The 17773-nt window shown below is 43.8% G+C and overlaps 1 protein-coding gene across 2 annotated transcripts; it reads left to right on the top strand.

Moving 5' to 3' along the window:
• The first annotated feature begins 3612 nt into the window (after window positions 1-3612).
• slc1a2b (solute carrier family 1 member 2b) lies at window positions 3613-16433 on the top strand. 2 transcript variants are annotated; one of them, XM_047033361.1, is made up of 11 exons: window positions 3613-3781; window positions 5005-5144; window positions 7370-7522; window positions 7834-8084; window positions 8422-8572; window positions 8868-8994; window positions 9180-9413; window positions 9676-9870; window positions 10499-10633; window positions 10785-11019; window positions 13439-16433. In XM_047033361.1, exons 1-11 carry the CDS (start codon window positions 3738-3740, stop codon window positions 13508-13510), a joined length of 1737 nt encoding a protein of 578 aa, XP_046889317.1. In that variant the 5' UTR covers window positions 3613-3737; the 3' UTR covers window positions 13511-16433. The 2 variants fall into 2 exon arrangements, with proteins under 2 accessions (XP_046889317.1, XP_046889318.1); XM_047033362.1 differs by having other exon boundaries at window positions 3618-3781; window positions 10785-10973.
• The last annotated feature ends 1340 nt before the right edge of the window (window positions 16434-17773 follow it).

The following is a 17773-nucleotide window of genomic DNA, read 5'->3' as shown; positions in this document are numbered from 1 at the left end:
ACCTTTGCAGAAGTATTTATGAGGGGAATAGTTATTGCAGATGCTTGCTCAGTCCATCATGTAGATGTCATTGTCATTGCTTAGTCTTGCTCTACCAGTCATACCCTTTCTGAATGGGCTTCACAAGTATCCCTCCCATTTACACTGTATTGCCAAAAGAATTTGCTTGTCTGCCTTCACACGCATATGAACATGAGTGACATCCCATTCTTAAACCATAGGATTTGATATGATGTCAGCCCACCCTTTGCAGCTATAACAGCTTAAAATCTCCTAGGAAGGCTTTCCACAAGGTTTAGGGTGTGTGTTTATGGGAATTTTGGACCATTCTTCCAGAAGTGCATTTGTGAGATCAGACAGATGTTGGACGAGAAGGCCTGGCTGGCTGTCTCCACTCTAATCCATCCCAAAGGTGTTCTATCGGGTTGAGGTCAGGACTCTGTGCAGGCCAGTCAAGTTCTTCCAGACTAAACTCGCTCATCCATGTCTTTATGGCCCTTTGCTTTGGGCACCTGAATTCAATGTTTTGGATAGCTGAGTGAATACTTTTGGCAATATGGGGGGAGATGGCTGAGCGGTGAGGGAGTCGGGCTAGTAATCAGAAGGTTGCCGGATCGATTTCCCGCCGTGCCAAATGATGTTGTGTCCTTGGGCAAGGCACTTGCCTCGGGGGGAATGTCCCTGTATTTACTGTAAGTCGCTCTGGATAAGAGCGTCTGCTAAATGACTAAATGTAAATATAGTGTAGTTGGTGTACACAATCTGCCATTATAAAACATCCATTGGTTCAGTTGGATGAGGTGACGTCATGTTTCGCTGTGGTGTGCTAACAGAGGTGGCAGAGAGAAGTGCAGGCCACTGATATAATCAGGGGTTCATGTGAAATATTCATGGTTCACTACTCCTTGTAATATACACTGTGCATTTCGCTATTAGAATTCACACATTTCACTGTAGCACGGGGGTATTCAATTATTTATTCAAGTGATCTGCAATTAAATTAGTCTGGCAGTGTCCTCGACTGAGATTAAGTGGTTTATGAGCCAATCCGATTAGAGAGTGAGAGAGAGTGTGGTGGCGGATGGGGGTGGGTAGGATCAGAAGAAAGGGTGATGGAAGAGGAGAAAGAGAGAGAAAGAGAGAGGGAGAAAGAGGAAGAGAGAGGGAGAAAGAGGGAGAGAGAGGGAGAAAGAGGGATAGAGAAGGAGAAAGAGGAAGAGAGAGGGAGAAAGAGGAAAGAGAGGGAGAAAGAGGAAGAGAGAGGGAGAAAGAGGGAGAGAGGTAGAAAGAGGGAGAAAGAGGGAGAGAGAGTGAGAAAGAGGGAGAGAGAACTCAGTGAAAATATAGGACTGGTGAGGATGCTAGAACAGAGGAGCACGTCAGAGAGAATGGAGTTACGTGAAAAAAGAGGATCAGGGGAATGGGTTGAGAGAAAAAGGGGAGAAGAGAGAGAGAGAGAGAGAGAGAGAGAGAGAGAGAGAGAGAGAGAGAGAGAGAGAGAGAGAGTGAGAGAGAGAGAGGGAGAGAGGGAGTGGGAGAGAGAGAGAGCGAGAGAGAGAGAGAGAGAGAGAGAGAGAGAGAGAGAGAGAGAGAGAGAGAGAGAGAGAGAGAGAGAGAGTGAGAGAGAGAGAGAGAGAGAGAGAGAGAGGGAGAGAGAGAGAGAGGGAGTGAGAGAGAAGGATGCAGAGAGATCAGTCCCCTGAGGAACATCTCCCATCTTGACATGTCCTGACATGTGTCAACACTAGAGATAGACCAGGATGGTTGCATCTGCTGTGCTCTTTGCTGCATTCCTATATACTGGCATGAAGAGGACATACGTATACCTAAAATAAGGCTGCAATTTGTCATTCATTTCCTGAATCGTTTTTTTGGCTTATTTTTAGAGCCATCTATCATTGATATGCAGTGTTAGAGCAGAGCCACAGTGAGAACCATTCACTGTTAATCACAGCAACTCATTTCCTGCCTCCTTGATGTCTCCACGTACCCCCCCCCCCCCTCACCATGTGCTTAAAATAGAAAAAAAGGAATAAAATTCAATTAACAACATTCATAGATTAACTGAAATCGGATGAAGCCAGAATAGTCTATTTTTGATCTCCATCTAATGAATAGAGACTGTTCTCGGACAACCTGGAGGGGTGTTGTCATGGTAGCGTCAGGATGACTAATGCTAGTCTGTGCATGGTGTTAAGATGTACTTTCTCCCTCCCGATTGGTGGCAAGGTAATTGGGAGGAGTGGGATCTCCATCTGTGTGCCTGGAAGCAGACCAGGTGCTCACTCTCTATAACCATGACAGAATCATCATTAGAAAGTATAAGTGTGTGCGCGCATGTGTGTGTGTGTGTGGCGTGCGTTGGAGAGTTTGCATGTTTTCTCCCATCGTTACATACTTTGATCTTGCCGAAGATGTTTCTTAATGAGTGTGTTTGTATGTGCGTGGGTTGTGTATGTGTGTGTGTGTGTGTGTGTGTATGTGTTCGTCCAGCCAGCCGTTGCAGTGCCGTTGAATAACAACACAGAGCCCATGCATGCTGGTTGTGGATAGAGTCTCTCTCAATGTGCCGAGCTCCTTCTCCTCTTGTTCTCCCTCCCCTTTTACCCGCTCTTCTGAAAGATCCAAAGTCATAATGGATCTGTTAAGTCATTTAACTGAATACTAACTAATGCTGACTCTCAAGAGGCCCTGGCACCCCTGTGTGTGTGTGTGTGTGTGTGTGTGTGTGTGTGTGTGTGTGCGTGCGTGCGTGCGTGCGTGTGTGTGTGTGTGTGTGTGTGTGTGTGTGTGTGTGTGTGTGTGTGTGTGTGCGTGCGTGTGACCGTGCTGCTTCAGTCCAAGGGGGTGGTACTGAAGGTCAGAGTCTTTTGAAACTGTGTTTCCTCTCACTCCCTCTTCGTCCTCCATTCATTCTCATTCAATGAACCGAGCTGCCTTGAAAAGCAACAGAGCAGACAATTTCACATCTCCCAACAATTGAGGGTTAGGGTATAGAGGGTTAGAACACTTGTCTTCAGACCGAAAGGTTGCATGTTCAAAACTGCCCCTGTACTGTCGCTTTGTTTAGTGTCCGCTTAAAATGAGAATTTAATAAAAGTGCAGAAAAATTACCCTCTGAATGAAGTAAACCAGAAATGATTTAGGATTTGCTTGGTTACTTCTTGGGAAGTGCAGAGGAAATGCATTTGGATACCCTTATAGTAATAGAGCACATGTGAAGCACCTAGGAAAGTTGTTTGCAGTGTGCAGGGTGTTCTTATATGCAGTGCACAGCCAGTAACACTTGTTCTGTCATGCCTGTCTGACTGCAAGCTGACAGACAGTCACAGTCTGCTGTCTAAAACCGGCTAACTGCCTGTCATTCTCAACAACAGAAAATAACACAACTCCCTATCATATTTATAATCTCAGAATGCTTGTGCTTCTGCTATGCTGTCAGGCATTATAAGCATGAAGCAGCACAAGCATGGCAGGGTTCACGCCAGAGAGAAAAGTGAAGGGAGACAGGTCAAACAAGCTCTCTGTCTGCCTCGCTTGTGCAATTCCTCGATCTCACCTCCCTCTCTTCCGTCTATTTCCTTTCTCCATTCCCTGTGGTATATATATGTGTGTGTGTGTGTGTCACCCAACAGTATCAGTCTCATCAGGAAGTTGATTTAAGAAATACATTGAAAAATGTCACAAAACGCTGAACTAAAACAGAAGGGAACAACGATAGCTACTGTTTAGGACACATGTATGTGTACTCCAGCCAAATGCATGATTCTTTGTCTGAAAGGTAGGAGAATTGTCTATAGTATACAGTGTACACTGGTCTTGAGCTAGTTGTTTTCTGTACACATTATGTTCTCTTTGTATTTAGAGAGATATCTTTCACTTTTAGATATGACATTAAGGACATTTAGATCTGGTCTTTAGATTTAGGTCTCTAAAAGGCGTATTTATTTGTATTTTTTCAAGCTCCTAACTGGACTTCAGGATTTAGAAGCAAAGGGCCTTCATCTGGGCTGTGAGGTCTACAGAAACTACTTTAAAATCCTAAACAGCAAAATTGTTTTATGTAACCTCCCTTTTATGTAACTGCATTGTGTTGTACTGTACTACGTACTGTACTACTGTTGTGCTGTTCAATGACAATAAAGTTGAATCTAATCTAATCTACATTGTGTGGTGCAACAGCTTTTCATGAGCTTAATAGGCCAAAACATATTCACTTATGGCTGGGGAATGTGTCAGTCAGTCAGTCATGTGTAGACTGCAGACAGGAGCTAAGGTTATCACAGTATGGTCTCACATGGTCCGACAGGAGGGTATGACGTCTGTGTAAACAGAACTTTGTTCTCAAATACAAGTCAAATACAAACATCTATTCTGATTACACAGATTTCAGTAACTTTGCCAGGGACGGAATTCGGTGTTCTAATCTGCAGCTCTCTGGCTCCAACCAATCACCGCCCATCTGTTCGCTGCCGTAGTAACCCTGGAGAGTGTGACAACCTTGTTGACAGCATGCTTCTTAGTGGCGATCGCTGAGCACTTATATAGAGACCTCCTCCTTTAATTCTTTACATGGTATTATGCTATTTACAGTCATCCTATGGATTGTATGGTCGGATACAGAGTTAGCTGCTGATGGACAGTACTGTGTGATATATTTAAACTGTGATGCCGGGTGTGTTTGAGAGTATTTGTTATAAGTCAGTTAAGTCAACATATTGTCTCTTTTCTCTACTTACACAATGTTGAAATCTTTCAGATATGGTGTGGTAGTGTATTATATAATTTTTCAGTCCATAGATTTGGCTTATGTGGTTAAAAGTATGCCATATGGATGTAATAATCTCCTGCTTGTCTCTCTCTTCCCCCACCTCTCTCTCTCTCTCTCTCTCTCTCTCTCTCTCTCTCTCTCTCTCTCTCGCTCTCTCTCTCTCTCTCTCTCTCTCTCTCTCTCTCTCTCTCTATCTCTATCTCTCTCTCCTTCCTCTTGCTCTCTCTCTGCAGTTCCAACAATATGCCTAAGCAAGTGGAGGTGAGGATGCACGAGAGCCACCTGGAGCCTATCGAGGCCAGGCCCAGGTCCAAATGTGCCAACATCTGCTCCAAGCTGTTCAAGAACCTGCTGCTCACGCTGACCGTGCTCGGTCAGTCATCCGTCGACCTCCCATCAGCGGTCGCAACCTTGTCTCTTCTCATCTCTTTCTCCTCTTCTCTTTTCTTCTCATCTCTTTTCTTCTTTCTCTTCTCCTCTCCTCTTTTCTGTGCTCTTCTCATCACTTCATATCTTACCCTTCCCTGTCCCTGATCTTTAACCCTGTAATATACCCCACAATATCTCCCAGAAATATACACAGCTCTGAGTGGGAAGTCTCGTAGCTGGCAAGTCGAACGCAGGCACTTACCACAGGGGAAGAGGTTCAGAGGGCTGTCTAAATGTTCTTTTTGATGTAACTGATCAGCTCCAATGAGAACAGCTGCCATTTGTGCTGCCATAGTCTGAGCACCTGGTGCCAGTAGGCCCTGACCTTCCCCAGCCCTGGAGCACCTGGCTCCCTCTCCCTGCCACCCATCTGCCTCTGCCCCATGGGCAGGAAGACTCGCATGAGCTGGAAGATTGGGGTGTTTGTGTGTTGTGGGTGGGGGTGGTAGGAGAGGAGAGGATGCATGACTCAATGCCCCTGACGACGTACATTATGTGTTACATACAGTATTGTACATGGGCAGCTCAGCTGTGGATATCTGTGAGTCTTTATTTGGGGGGGCGATGCCACGGAGAGAGATGAGGGCTGGTGGTGACAGGATGAAGTCAGCGAGGGGGGCACGAGGGCTGGCGGCAGGATGCTGGGGAGGGGGGGAGAGGGTGTAGGGGAAGAGAGGACTGCCCAGGGATCGCGAGGCAGGAACAAGCATGGTGTGAAGCTGGAGCTTTGTGGAGGAACACCAGAAGAAGAGCACAACAAATATGCACGATTGAGATGAAAGGAGTTGGATTCCAGCGGGTGTTGTTCCGCAGCCTCTCATGCTCTGGGATCCCTGGCAGCTGTGTGGTAGCAGTGGAAGTACTACCTCCAGGGGGGTCAGAGGGGGTTTCGGGGGCCAGAGCCTCGCTGTGTCTGGCTCGTCACAGAGACAGACCACAGGGCCAGTGTGCAGACATGGCTGCAGGGTTGTCTGGAGCGAACAGGGGTCAGATCTGTTTGGGAGCCCGAGGGAGGCCAGGGGGAGGCCAGGGGGAGGCCAGGGGGAGGCCAGGGGGAGGGCAGGGGGAGGGCAGGGGGAGGCCAGGGGGAGGGCAGGGGGAGGGCAGGGGGAGGGCAGGGGGAGGGCAGGGGGGAGGGCAGTGATCGCCAGGGTCAGGGGAGGCAGGGATAGGGGTAGGTTGATTCTGTGGTAATCTTTCCAGGATATTTGGAGTTGGGATCCAGTCATTGAGTAGAATTGACATAAAGTGAAGATGGGGTGAAAGGTATAGTTGATAGTAATTAAAGCTTCACTTTTTGCCTACCAGGGTAAGCCAGGTAAGGTTAAGAATAGGATTGAGCGGGTTTGCAGCGGGTCTTTTTTCCGGAAATCTCATTTCTTATGAGTTGGGAGAGATGACATCTATTTTGTCTGACTCTTTTCTAGAAAACCTGCTGTTTTCCCATTGAGAATACCGATTCTTTGAAATGTTAGGCTAGATTTGATGTGGAGTTGTCTCTGTGTCTCTCCCTCTCTCTCCCCCTTTATATCTCTCTTCAAAGAGATCTGTGCTAATCCTCCACAAGCTTCTTCCTCACAGCATGTTCCAGTGTCTCTCCCCTCCCACTGTCATCTAAGCAGCAGCAGGCTTTCCCAACCCCACACTGCTGGATTCATTAATAAGCCACAAAGCATCACAAACGATTGGCTTAAGGAGGGAAAACATTTGCTTTATTTATTCATTATCCCATGAACCATTTGCCACAGCAACTACTTGCCTAAGACTAATTGTCATTTTCTGTCCTCTGGGTATGAGAATGACGTCCTAAACAGATTGCTCTCTTTACAGAGCTTTTTGTGGTGGGCATGTTTTCCTTTCCCCAACCGCAAAAGAACAGCCTCCCCTGGTCAAAATGGTTTCTTCTCCGTGAATGCTCCTATGTGTATGTCTGTCGTATTCTACATTGTTTTAGGTGCTGACCCCCCTCCCCTTTAGGTATTTTAAAACTTTCACAAACTGAGTTCTCTCTTTCTCTCTCTCTCTCTCTCTCTCTCTCTCTCTCTCTCTCTCTCTCTCTCTCTCTCTCTCTCTCTCTCTCTCTCTCTCTCTCACCCTCTCTCTCTCTCTCTCTCTCTCTCTCTCTCACCCTCTCTCTTTCTCTCCCGCTCTCTCTCTCTCTCTCTCCAGGTGTGATTCTGGGGGCTGTGTCTGGGATGCTGCTTCGTGTCGCCTCTCCCATCCACCCGGACATCGTCATGGTGATTGCCTTCCCTGGAGACATACTGATGAGGATGCTGAAGATGTTGATTCTCCCTCTGATCATCTCCAGTTTAATCACAGGTACCCAGCTGGGCCACACATTCTCACAGCAACACATCACAGATTATTTCAGTCTGTTCATTTATTGTGAACGTTTTCTCTTGTCTATTTGTGTTCAGCCGATTTTCTTTCAAAAGCGGCCTTATCATATGGGCACATCCAAGTGTGAACTAATATTGTCACAGTTGCTCAGTAGTGTAATGATCAATGTTTGCGTGTGCTAATATCTGCTGCAAACAGTATTTACACCAAACACACAACACGCCCCTCCCCATCATCCCATAAGCAGAAAGAAAGCGGTGGATGTTAACCGATGCTTGATGTGGTGGCAGGTCTGGCTGGTTTGGACGCCAAGTCCAGCGGTCGCCTGGGCACCAGGGCTATGGTCTACTACATGTCCACCACGATTATCGCTGCTGTGCTGGGGGTCATCCTAGTCCTGATTATTCACCCTGGCGACCCTAAGCTGAAGGAGAAGCTGGGAGAGGGACACAAGAACGACGATGTCTCCAGCCTGGATGCCTTCTTCGACCTCATCAGGAACCTGTTCCCGGAGAACCTGGTCCAGGCTTGCTTCCAGCAGGTAAGGAGTCCTCTTCCATACCTTTGGAATTTCCCGTTAACACTGTAGCTGGTGTCAAAATACCACCTGACAGTTAGACCCGGTATGGAGGATGTTCATTTAGTATGCAGTGCTAATTAGCTACTACAATTATCTCTCTCTCTCTCACACACACACACGGCAGCATTGAAGACATTGCACTGCTTTCCCTTCATCACTCTATGTTTTCAATTTGTTTTTAGGGACACCATTCATAAAATCTTCCTGAATCGGAATTGGGTATAATTCTAAGACGTTCTAAGACAACCTACATCTCACAATATTTTCACTAATTGTAAGTTGTTTTGTCGTCTCCCAGATCCAAACGGTGACTAAGAAGGTGGAGAAGGTAATTGTGGAGGACGTCAATGCCACCACCACTGTGGAGGGTCTGCTGGCAAACATCACCAAGGAACCAGAGTTCATCGTCAAGAAGACTCTGCAGTTCAAGAGTGGCATGAACGTCTTAGGTAGGCTGTTCTAGGCTGGGAGGATTGAAGGTTGATATTCAGGTAGGCTGATAGAGTTGGTATGCTGGTAGGTTGGTGGGTTGAAGAAGGGAGGAGAATCAGGACGAGGTGGTTTTCCGTCAGGAAGTTGGTGGAAACATGCAGTATGTCCTAAGTGCTGCTGCATGCACAAACTCTGTTTTCTGTCTCGCTTCAACTCATCCACAGATGTCAGTGCACTTTGCTCTGTCGACATTCTGCGTTTGTTCCCTTTCTATGCTTTTCTGATGGAGTCTTCTGATTGTGCGATTGTCAGGTCTTATTGGATTCTTCATTGCCTTCGGTATCTGCATGGGGAAGATGGGCGAGAGAGCCAAGCTCATGCTGGAGTTCTTCAACATCCTCAACGAGATAGTGATGAAGATCGTCATCATGATCATGTGGTCAGTAAAAGATATCCCCTGGACACCTTCACTCTATAAATAAGGACTTCACAGAGCCACCAATTGTCTCATATAGATCGACAGATTTAAGTGTTCACAAATGTTCATGAATGTTATAGGAAATACCAAGAAAATGCAAGTTTTTTGTACGGATATCTGAGCCTCTCTTCTCCCCTCTTCCCCAGGTACTCTCCCTTCGGTATTGCCTGTCTGATCTGTGGCAAGATCATCTCCATCGACGACCTGGAGACAGTGGCAAAGCAGCTGGGCATGTACATGGTGACTGTCATCGTAGGCCTCCTCATCCACGGTGTCATCTTCCTTCCCAGCATCTACTTTGCCATCACCAGGAAAAACCCTTTCACCTTCTTCATGGGCATCTTCCAGGCCTGGATTACAGCCCTGGGAACTGCCTCCAGGTCAGGAACACTCAACGGTTGATTGATTCATTGATTTGTTCAAATCCGAATTTGATTGGCTCATTGATTTGTGTCATCGGATTTGACGGGGTTAGTTGATTTGTCAAATCCGACTGTATCGATTCAATTGACTTGACAAGTCGACGTCTGAGATTAGTTTGAAAACTGAATTATTTCATGCAGTTGTCTCACTCAGAGAAGGTCACAACTGGTAAGTCAGTCCTTACAGGGTCCTTACTGTCTGTCACTCGCCTTCCCGTAGTGCTGGGACACTGCCCGTCACCTTCCGCTGCCTGGAGGAGAACCTCGGCATTGACAAGAGAGTGACCCGCTTCGTGCTTCCCGTCGGCGCCACCATCAACATGGACGGAACCGCCCTGTATGAGGCCGTGGCGGCCATATTTATTGCCCAGATGAACGGCATCCACCTGGATGCTGGGCAGATTATCACTGTCAGGTAAAGATGTCACTGTAAATCCAAACATATAACTGCAGATCACCATGTCACCTTAAAAGGCTTGGCTAAGTCAATACATTGAAGAGTTACCCAATATATATATATATATATATATATATATATATATATATTTTCAGTGTTTAGTCACAGTAACTTGGACGTGCCAGTAGGACAGGTTTAATGCGAATCATGAGAGTGCCAGCCAGTCAATTAAGGGACCATTTCATGGAGTCTCTGTACTCATTATCCACAAGGGTACTTCATTTAACTGAGGCAGTCCTTGGCCTTTAGTCTGTCATTTCATCAGTCCTTAAACAGCCATATAAAAAATCTGCCATTAGGTATTCCCCTCATGTTGGCTCTCATCCACATCTCACTTCACATGCAGTATTAACCCCAAAGCCACTATACAGAGTAAACCTGTTCAGATTTCAATTCACGTATTGACAGTTTACATTGTCAGATAAAAGGGGTTAAAATTAGATCAATTGTTTTGGAGAACCCTCTCATAAGAACAATGTTCCTTCCGTGTTATGCATTCTGTTATTAGAATGTTCTATTTGGAATGATGGAATGTGTTGGTGAAGAGACTTTAGAGGAGCCCTGCTCCCTTGTTGTTTCTCTCTAGTATGACAGCCACTCTGGCCAGTGTGGGAGCTGCCAGTATTCCCAGTGCTGGACTGGTCACCATGCTGCTGATCTTGACTGCAGTGGGCCTGCCTACCCAGGACATCAGTCTGCTGGTGGCCGTTGACTGGCTCCTGTGAGTTTGACCCCAACCATGACCTTAGCACGGACAGTGCCGTCTTCATCGATTATCCGACCGTTCGCGTTTCCTTTTTGGTTTTGCCTTTCTCCACCTCCATTCAGACCTGCGTCCTCTCCTTGTCTACCTCCCTTCCCCCTAAACACAGGGACCGCTTCCGGACCTCCGTGAACGTCGTGGGCGACTCGTACGGAGCGGGGATCGTGTACCACATGTCCAAGGCTGAGCTGGACGAGCTGGACGCTCACGCTGCCAAGTCGGACGACATCGAGATGATGAACAAGACCCAGTCCTACTATGACGACATGAAGAACCACCACGAAAACAACTCCAACCAGTGCGTCAGTGCCGCTCGCAATTCAGTCGTAGTAGATGAGTGCAAGGTATCTCTAATGCTTACGGACGTAGAGACTTCTATTTAACCTCTCTCTTTCGCATGAACTGCATGTTTCGTTTGCATGTGTAGATGCCAATGTAAATACATACACTATTATTTTAAGAAGAAACTGGGAAAATACCAAAAATACATGTGTATATATTTCAATGTGCGGTTGTCTAGAAAAGCAGCCTTTTGCCATGTCTGTCTGTAAGTGACATTTTTTGATCACAACCTACCAACACCTTGGCTTAACTACATTTCAAAACTAAAATAATTCAAATCCATCAGAATGGTTCATGGACCAGTCCATTACAAATACAGCAGAGTAGGGTAAGACTTGAATTGATCCAAGAATACTTTTTTATAATTGCAGGGGCACCACAGTACGCTACAAAATATACCAAGTATACCACATAAGCCAACACCAATCCTTACAACCATAGTCAATTATTTCATAGTCCATGGTAGATCTATCTTACAATGGATAAACATCAGTGAGGTGCCTGATCTCCTGCCATGGAACTGGTTTGGTTTGAATAGGAGTGCATCAGAGAGGTAATCCAAGCCATGTGATCCTGACTCGGACCTTGGGGAAGTAGAAGATGAGCACTGCCCACCCTTCCCTAAATGTTTTGTTTCCACCGCCAAGTCCCCTGTCCCAAAACCCATGTCAACCCATTGACACTGTATGACTATGTTTAGCTTGTGTTCTGCTCCTCTCTCTTACCAACCGTCTCTGGAGGAGGGGATCCCTCTCTGAATTGCTCCTCCCAAGGTTTCTTCCATTTTTTCTCCCGGTGGGAGTTTTTCTGGGAGTTTTTCCTTGTCTTCCTTGAGGGTTTAGGTTGGTTGAGGGGCAGTTCTATGGGCGCATGTGAAGCCCTCTGTGACATGCTTGCGTGTAAAAAGGGCTATACAAATACATTTGATTTGATTTGATTTGATGTCAAAGTATAGAGTTAAACATATTTTTGGACCGGCGTTAGGGACAGAAAACACTCTTAAGTGATGAGAAGAAAAAAAGCGTTGCTATGGAGTCTCTCCATTCACTGTCCTACAGATCAACGTGGCTCCCTGACTGTACGTCTGTTGCAATTTAAGAGCACACATTATTTCTGAGCTGTTTAAACATGCGGAAAGAGTGTTAGCGTGTCTAATTAGCACTGCATACATCCCATTCTGAATGAATGCAGCACATCCATACTGGGGAGTCTGGCACTTGCCCACGTATTTTGACACCAGCTATTTATGTCCATAGTGAGAAAAGTGCCTTGTGAAAATGGATGGTAGATTCAGCTTACTCAGTATAGCTCATTATCTTGATTTGAATAATGTTTCTACATAATAACCATGGTGCATGTGGCCTGCACTACAATGCATGGGGATATAGGCTGTGCATTTCTTAGAACAGCAGGACAGGGTGTGAAAGGTTCCATGGTCCCATTAATTTATCAGAGGATCAAGACTGTTGCCTAGCAACACCGAAGACTTTGCACTAGTGAACTGTCCACAACAGACCTGCTCCTGACCAATTCAAACATCCATTAATGGTGATTTACAGATAAACATGGTATTACGGCTGCTATGTCCAGGTACACTTTACATAAATGTGCTTGTTACAGTGTGATTACATGAGTAAGTAGTGTTAAATAAGCAAGTGTGTTGTGGTGCAGATTATAATTACTTTGCAATTATATATATGCTATGAGGCACCATTCTGATCATTCACACAATTAAATCAAGGTTTTCACCTATTTAAGTTATAAATAATTGTAATATTATATTACAATTATTCCCCATTCCATATTATTATATTATAATAATAATGTACATTTTTATGTACTATATATTACATATAGAAAAATGTTAGTGTGCCATTATAGACTGTTCCACAACATTATTATCGTGTAATACACTGTTACAATAACATTAATGTAAAGTGCGTTCTTTTTTCTTTCCTGCACAATATTTTTGCTGGTATGTTTTAGCTGTAGAGTATAACCCTAACATTCATCTAAAGATGCAAACCATTGTAGAATGCCTTGCAAATAACATGTACAGACTAAACCATAGCTCAGCTTTTAATTGTTGTACTTTGTTATCTATTTTGCAGTTGTATGATTTTCTTTTTACCGGTTGTATGTGTTACCAGTGCTCATTGACGTTGTGTGGTTGTATGTCTATGGTTCCTCAGGTAAAATGTGCCAGTGCTCATTCTTAAGACCTCCAAGCCACCGCACACATGGTCATCCGTGACTGTCGAGGTCTCCCTGATGTCTTGATCCTTCCATACGTGTTGTGTAATAAGACCACTGAGTCTATCTACAGTATGCTTGCATTGCTTCAAACTAGGGAGAGCATGAAGCATGCATTGTGTCTGTGCTGTGGAGCCTGTGTTCAGACGTGCTGCTAACTGCTTGCAGGTAACCTCGGCCACAAACGGCTCTGCTGCGGAGTGCACGCTTGTTGAGGAGGAACCATGGAAACGTGAATAATGCCAGCACACAGATCCCCAGCTCCACAAGCTTTCCTATCCAGTGAAAAAAGAGTGGAAAAAAAACACACAAAAAAAAAACACGCAAACAGAACTACTAATGTTTTTTTTTATGTAGTTTTTATTTTATTTTAAGAGTCCCTTTTACAGTGTTTTTAACCGTCTATCTGGCTGACTGAACCAACTAATACTAATTCACTTAAGAGTGAGATGATAACAGAGGTATGTTTAGCCTGTTAGAGTATTAAAATGTGCTATGTAGCAAACACTTGCACAATGGACATCAAGGCTTGGGAGGGAGTGAAGAGAGAACAAACTGTTACTTCAATTAATCCTATAAATATGCTGTCTGTTTCTACAGAGCCAGTGCTTTCATAGCCTGGCGGGAGGGTTAATGTAATGGTAAACAGTAAAGAAACAGCAGTCATTCAGGTGGTAGGTTTCAGTTTGATACAGGCAACCTGTCACTCGAGTGACAGAAGATGATTGAGAATAATTGTTATGGAGTCATGGAAGACTGACAGGTTCCCTGTGTTAAACGTCACTACGGTACGTCACAAGCTTGTCATTACTAGCACCAATGGCACAGCAATAGGCAGCTGCTCAACCACAGAGCCCCTTTTATCTGACAAAGTATACTTTGACCCTTCCTAATTTCCCTTCCCCTTGTAAAACATCCCATTGTCTTTGCTACCCACAACCCCTTGGGTGCATCAGGGTGATGGAATTGTTGAAGACAGATAGCAAGGACGGGATTCCTGATGCTTACTCTACAACCACACGTTCTGTGGAAAACACAAGCACAATTCACATATGATAATAGAGCCCTTTTGTCTTTTGGTTGTGTCTACTGTAACGGGAAGGTAATTTTTCAGTGTTGCCATGCTGTATCTGTGTGGTTTGTGTGAATGGATGTGTGTATGGGTTTTAATGAGAACAGGACCAAGTTACCTATTGGGACCAAACAGACATTAAATCAATCAACCCACAGAGGCCTTTGAAACGCCTCCATGACGTTATTCCATGATCAGTACTGTCTTTTTGGTTTCTACATTGCGCACAATCCATGCATTACCTAAACCCTTGAACTATGGGTCTCTCATTACTTTGTTTCAACTCATCAAAATGAGCCATTATGGAACTGAGAACCCTGCCTGGTTTATGCACTGGACTACTTATAATTATAAACTACTGTAATGGGAATCCTACAGTGTCCCCAGATGTTAATACAGTAAATCAGACTCACTTGAATGTCCTTTTTCGTTTTTCTGATTGAATACTTATAATAATATGAGGCCAAATATAAAGATGATAGCACAATTTTATTGCCATTTATGACAAGCAAATATTAGAACATTGCACAAATGAATTATTGGCACTTAAAAAGAAATTGCCATTTGAACAAAAAGTCATTGACAAAGCACTTGTGGTATAGTAAGATTGAAAGAAATTTCAAGCAAAATGCATACATTCACCACCCTTTGAATGATCTTACAGACTTAACATAAATACATTTTTGAAGAGCCCCATAAAGTAAAACATTGGATACTCACGCTTATTATCAACTCTTCAGCAAGGAGGACATGTTCGATTTTAATATATCATAACCCTAAAATGTTTACTTCCATATGAGAGATTCTCAAAAAGCCTGTTTACGATCGCCTTTCTCGTGCACAACTTGAATCTGTAACCTTTGACTATAAACAAATTGACTGTTTACTGGCTAATTATTTTTTAATGAGAAAGTATTGTATATATTGCACCTATATGATGAAGATGGAGTTTCCCTACTCAATTATTTAAAAGTAATCTATACCTTTATTACATATTGTTATGAGGAGAAGCACACAGTTGTTTGACAAGCTTAACATTCCAGCCTCAATTATCCTTGGCCTTCCTTTATTATTACTAAGCACAAACATATTCAGTACCAGTCAGAAGTTTGGACACACCTTCCTATTCAATTGAATGGAACAATGATTCCACACTTCTGACTGGTACTGTATTTTATAAGACTTGAAAAAGTGGCACAAAACAACCAGACAACTGACAAAAGCTGAAAGAAAAAAAAGCAGGTACAAGGACAGTATTTCCCAACTCAGATAGTGGTTGGATGAAGGTCCAACCCATGGAAGAGTACTCATAGTTCTGATGCAGCCTTTAAGTGGCTTTTCCTCACATAAAACAACCACTGCCTCGTAAACACCAGAGCTTAAGACTGTTCTTTCTGACCCTGGATGCTGCAGCTGTAGGTCTGACAACCAAGAGTGGGCCACAACACACACAGCAGCCTAACGGCCACCTAAAACACCGGTTCCAAACTTGCCAGCTTTCAGGTAGTGAACTTCTATCCCTCTCATGGAACCAAATGGCTTAAATAAAAATCACACAGACACTCAAAGCTAGTCCACTATCTGCCAATCCTTGTCTTGGAGCGCATGTGTCTGTGTGAGAATAGTTGTGATGCAGGTGTGGGTGTCATTTGTTTATCAGTGTTGTTTCCTTCTCTCGTGTCGTTTTGTTGATTTTGCTCAATGACATCCTTGCCTTGACGATGTAAACTTAGAGCTTTGTAGCCAGTTTGAGCATCATGATAATATTGATTAAAGTAACACTAGAAAACCTAACACACATTTCTGTAGCAGCACCGTCTTTTAAAAACACGGAACACTTCTTTAGTAAGAACAATGCCACGTTGCTTTTGAGTTTGATTTACAGGCTGTGCGTCTCGACAACACAGCATACTGTGGTGTTCTACTGTGCAAGCTGCATGGACATGATTAATGATATAAACACAAAGTCACACACACCTCACACACACACACATTCATGGACACGCAAACAAGCGCACACGCACACACCTATTTCACCCTCAGACACACACATTAATTAATACATGCACTTGTTAAATACACACTCAAACACAAAACCTGGAAGGTCACGGCATTCACCACATTATCACAGGAAATCAGTAAGCTGCAAACCACAGCCCTGGCCCAGACGGCTCCCAAAGCCCGACCTTTGACCTTGTGACCTTCAGGAAGAAGCTCTCTAGTAAGGAGAGAACTATTGTGTCATCAATGGGGGATTGAGTGTTGGACCACTATATGTTCAAACTCACAGTTTTAGAAGCATGAAAACGATTATTTTTTGCACCACTATCTTAAAAGCATGATATTGAAGTGCCTCCTTGCACTTTGTGTATATATTGTAGGTAACAAATGCTTTGTTTTTCTTGTTTTGTTTTGGGGGCGTTGACATGGAACAGTATGTAGAAATAGAGTCGCATCGCTGTGATTGTATATGTAATCCTCTAGAAAATATATCATCTATGTTCTGAAAAAAATTAGAATAGATCAAATGTATAGAAGGAAATGTGTATTAAATTGCTTGTTTTTTTATTTTCTAATAGCTGTTAACTAGTTGTCTCACTTACCTGTCACACATCAATATATAAATATCTTTTTTTTTATCTAATGTAAGCGTTTTGAATGTTTGTTCAATGAAGATATAAGTCATGTGCATTCATTTTCATTGTACATAAATATATATAATTGCTCTGTTCAATGGCAATGCAGAATGTCCCAGAGATTACAATGATTCTGAAGTAAAGGAGAAAGCAACAAGAGAAAGGAAGGGAAAGTTCCAATTTAACGACAGGAAGGATGACGTGTTGAGTTCAATGTACTATTAGGAAAGGGAATGTGATCAGGTTTGCATGAAAGGAAAAGGTCCAGTTTTAAGTATGTAAAATAGACTGATGCATTTTAGCACAGTCTATTAGTAGGGTTTCAGAATCAATTGTAATCAAATGTCTGGAGCAAAGCCTGTTACGATATATTACTATAATCCTCAGGCCATAAATCTCCTTTCCGGAACCATCTTGATTCTCTATTGGAGAGGAAGCAAAACGTATCATTAGTATCCACCATCTTGTGTCTTGTATTGTTTGCACCTTGTGTTACTGATGCAAGATAGGGATACCTAACTGTACACACATACTTATTCAAATTAATCATGTTCGTGCTGTACTTCTACCCTGATACACACACACACATACACAAACAAATACACGGAACATAGAAAGTTCAAATCTAATGGAAACTGATTAGCCCAGTGTTTGTAGGGCAAGCCAGTATATCTTCAAGTCTGTCTTCAACAGAAGTGTCTATTTGAAGAACTCCTTAGTAGACCTGATAACCTCTTTCACCCCATTCCAACCTACCTGTCCCACATTTTTAGAGAAGTCCCTCTTTGTAAAGAT

The sequence above is a fragment of the Hypomesus transpacificus genome, chromosome 14 (assembly GCF_021917145.1).
Source record: "Hypomesus transpacificus isolate Combined female chromosome 14, fHypTra1, whole genome shotgun sequence".
In the NCBI taxonomy this organism is placed as follows: Eukaryota; Metazoa; Chordata; class Actinopteri; order Osmeriformes; family Osmeridae; genus Hypomesus; species Hypomesus transpacificus.
This window is presented reverse-complemented; position numbering and strand designations above follow the sequence as displayed.

Bases quoted from the DNA above. Each gene is read 5' to 3' on its own strand.
- slc1a2b (XM_047033361.1), top strand. From the start codon at position 3,738: ATGTATGTGTACTCCAGCCAAATGCATGATTCTTTGTCTGAAAG. The intron at 7,523-7,833 runs GTACCCAGCTGG...ATGTGGTGGCAG, and splicing joins CATCTCCAGTTTAATCACAG to GTCTGGCTGGTTTGGACGCC. The intron at 8,573-8,867 runs GTAGGCTGTTCT...TGCGATTGTCAG, and splicing joins GAGTGGCATGAACGTCTTAG to GTCTTATTGGATTCTTCATT.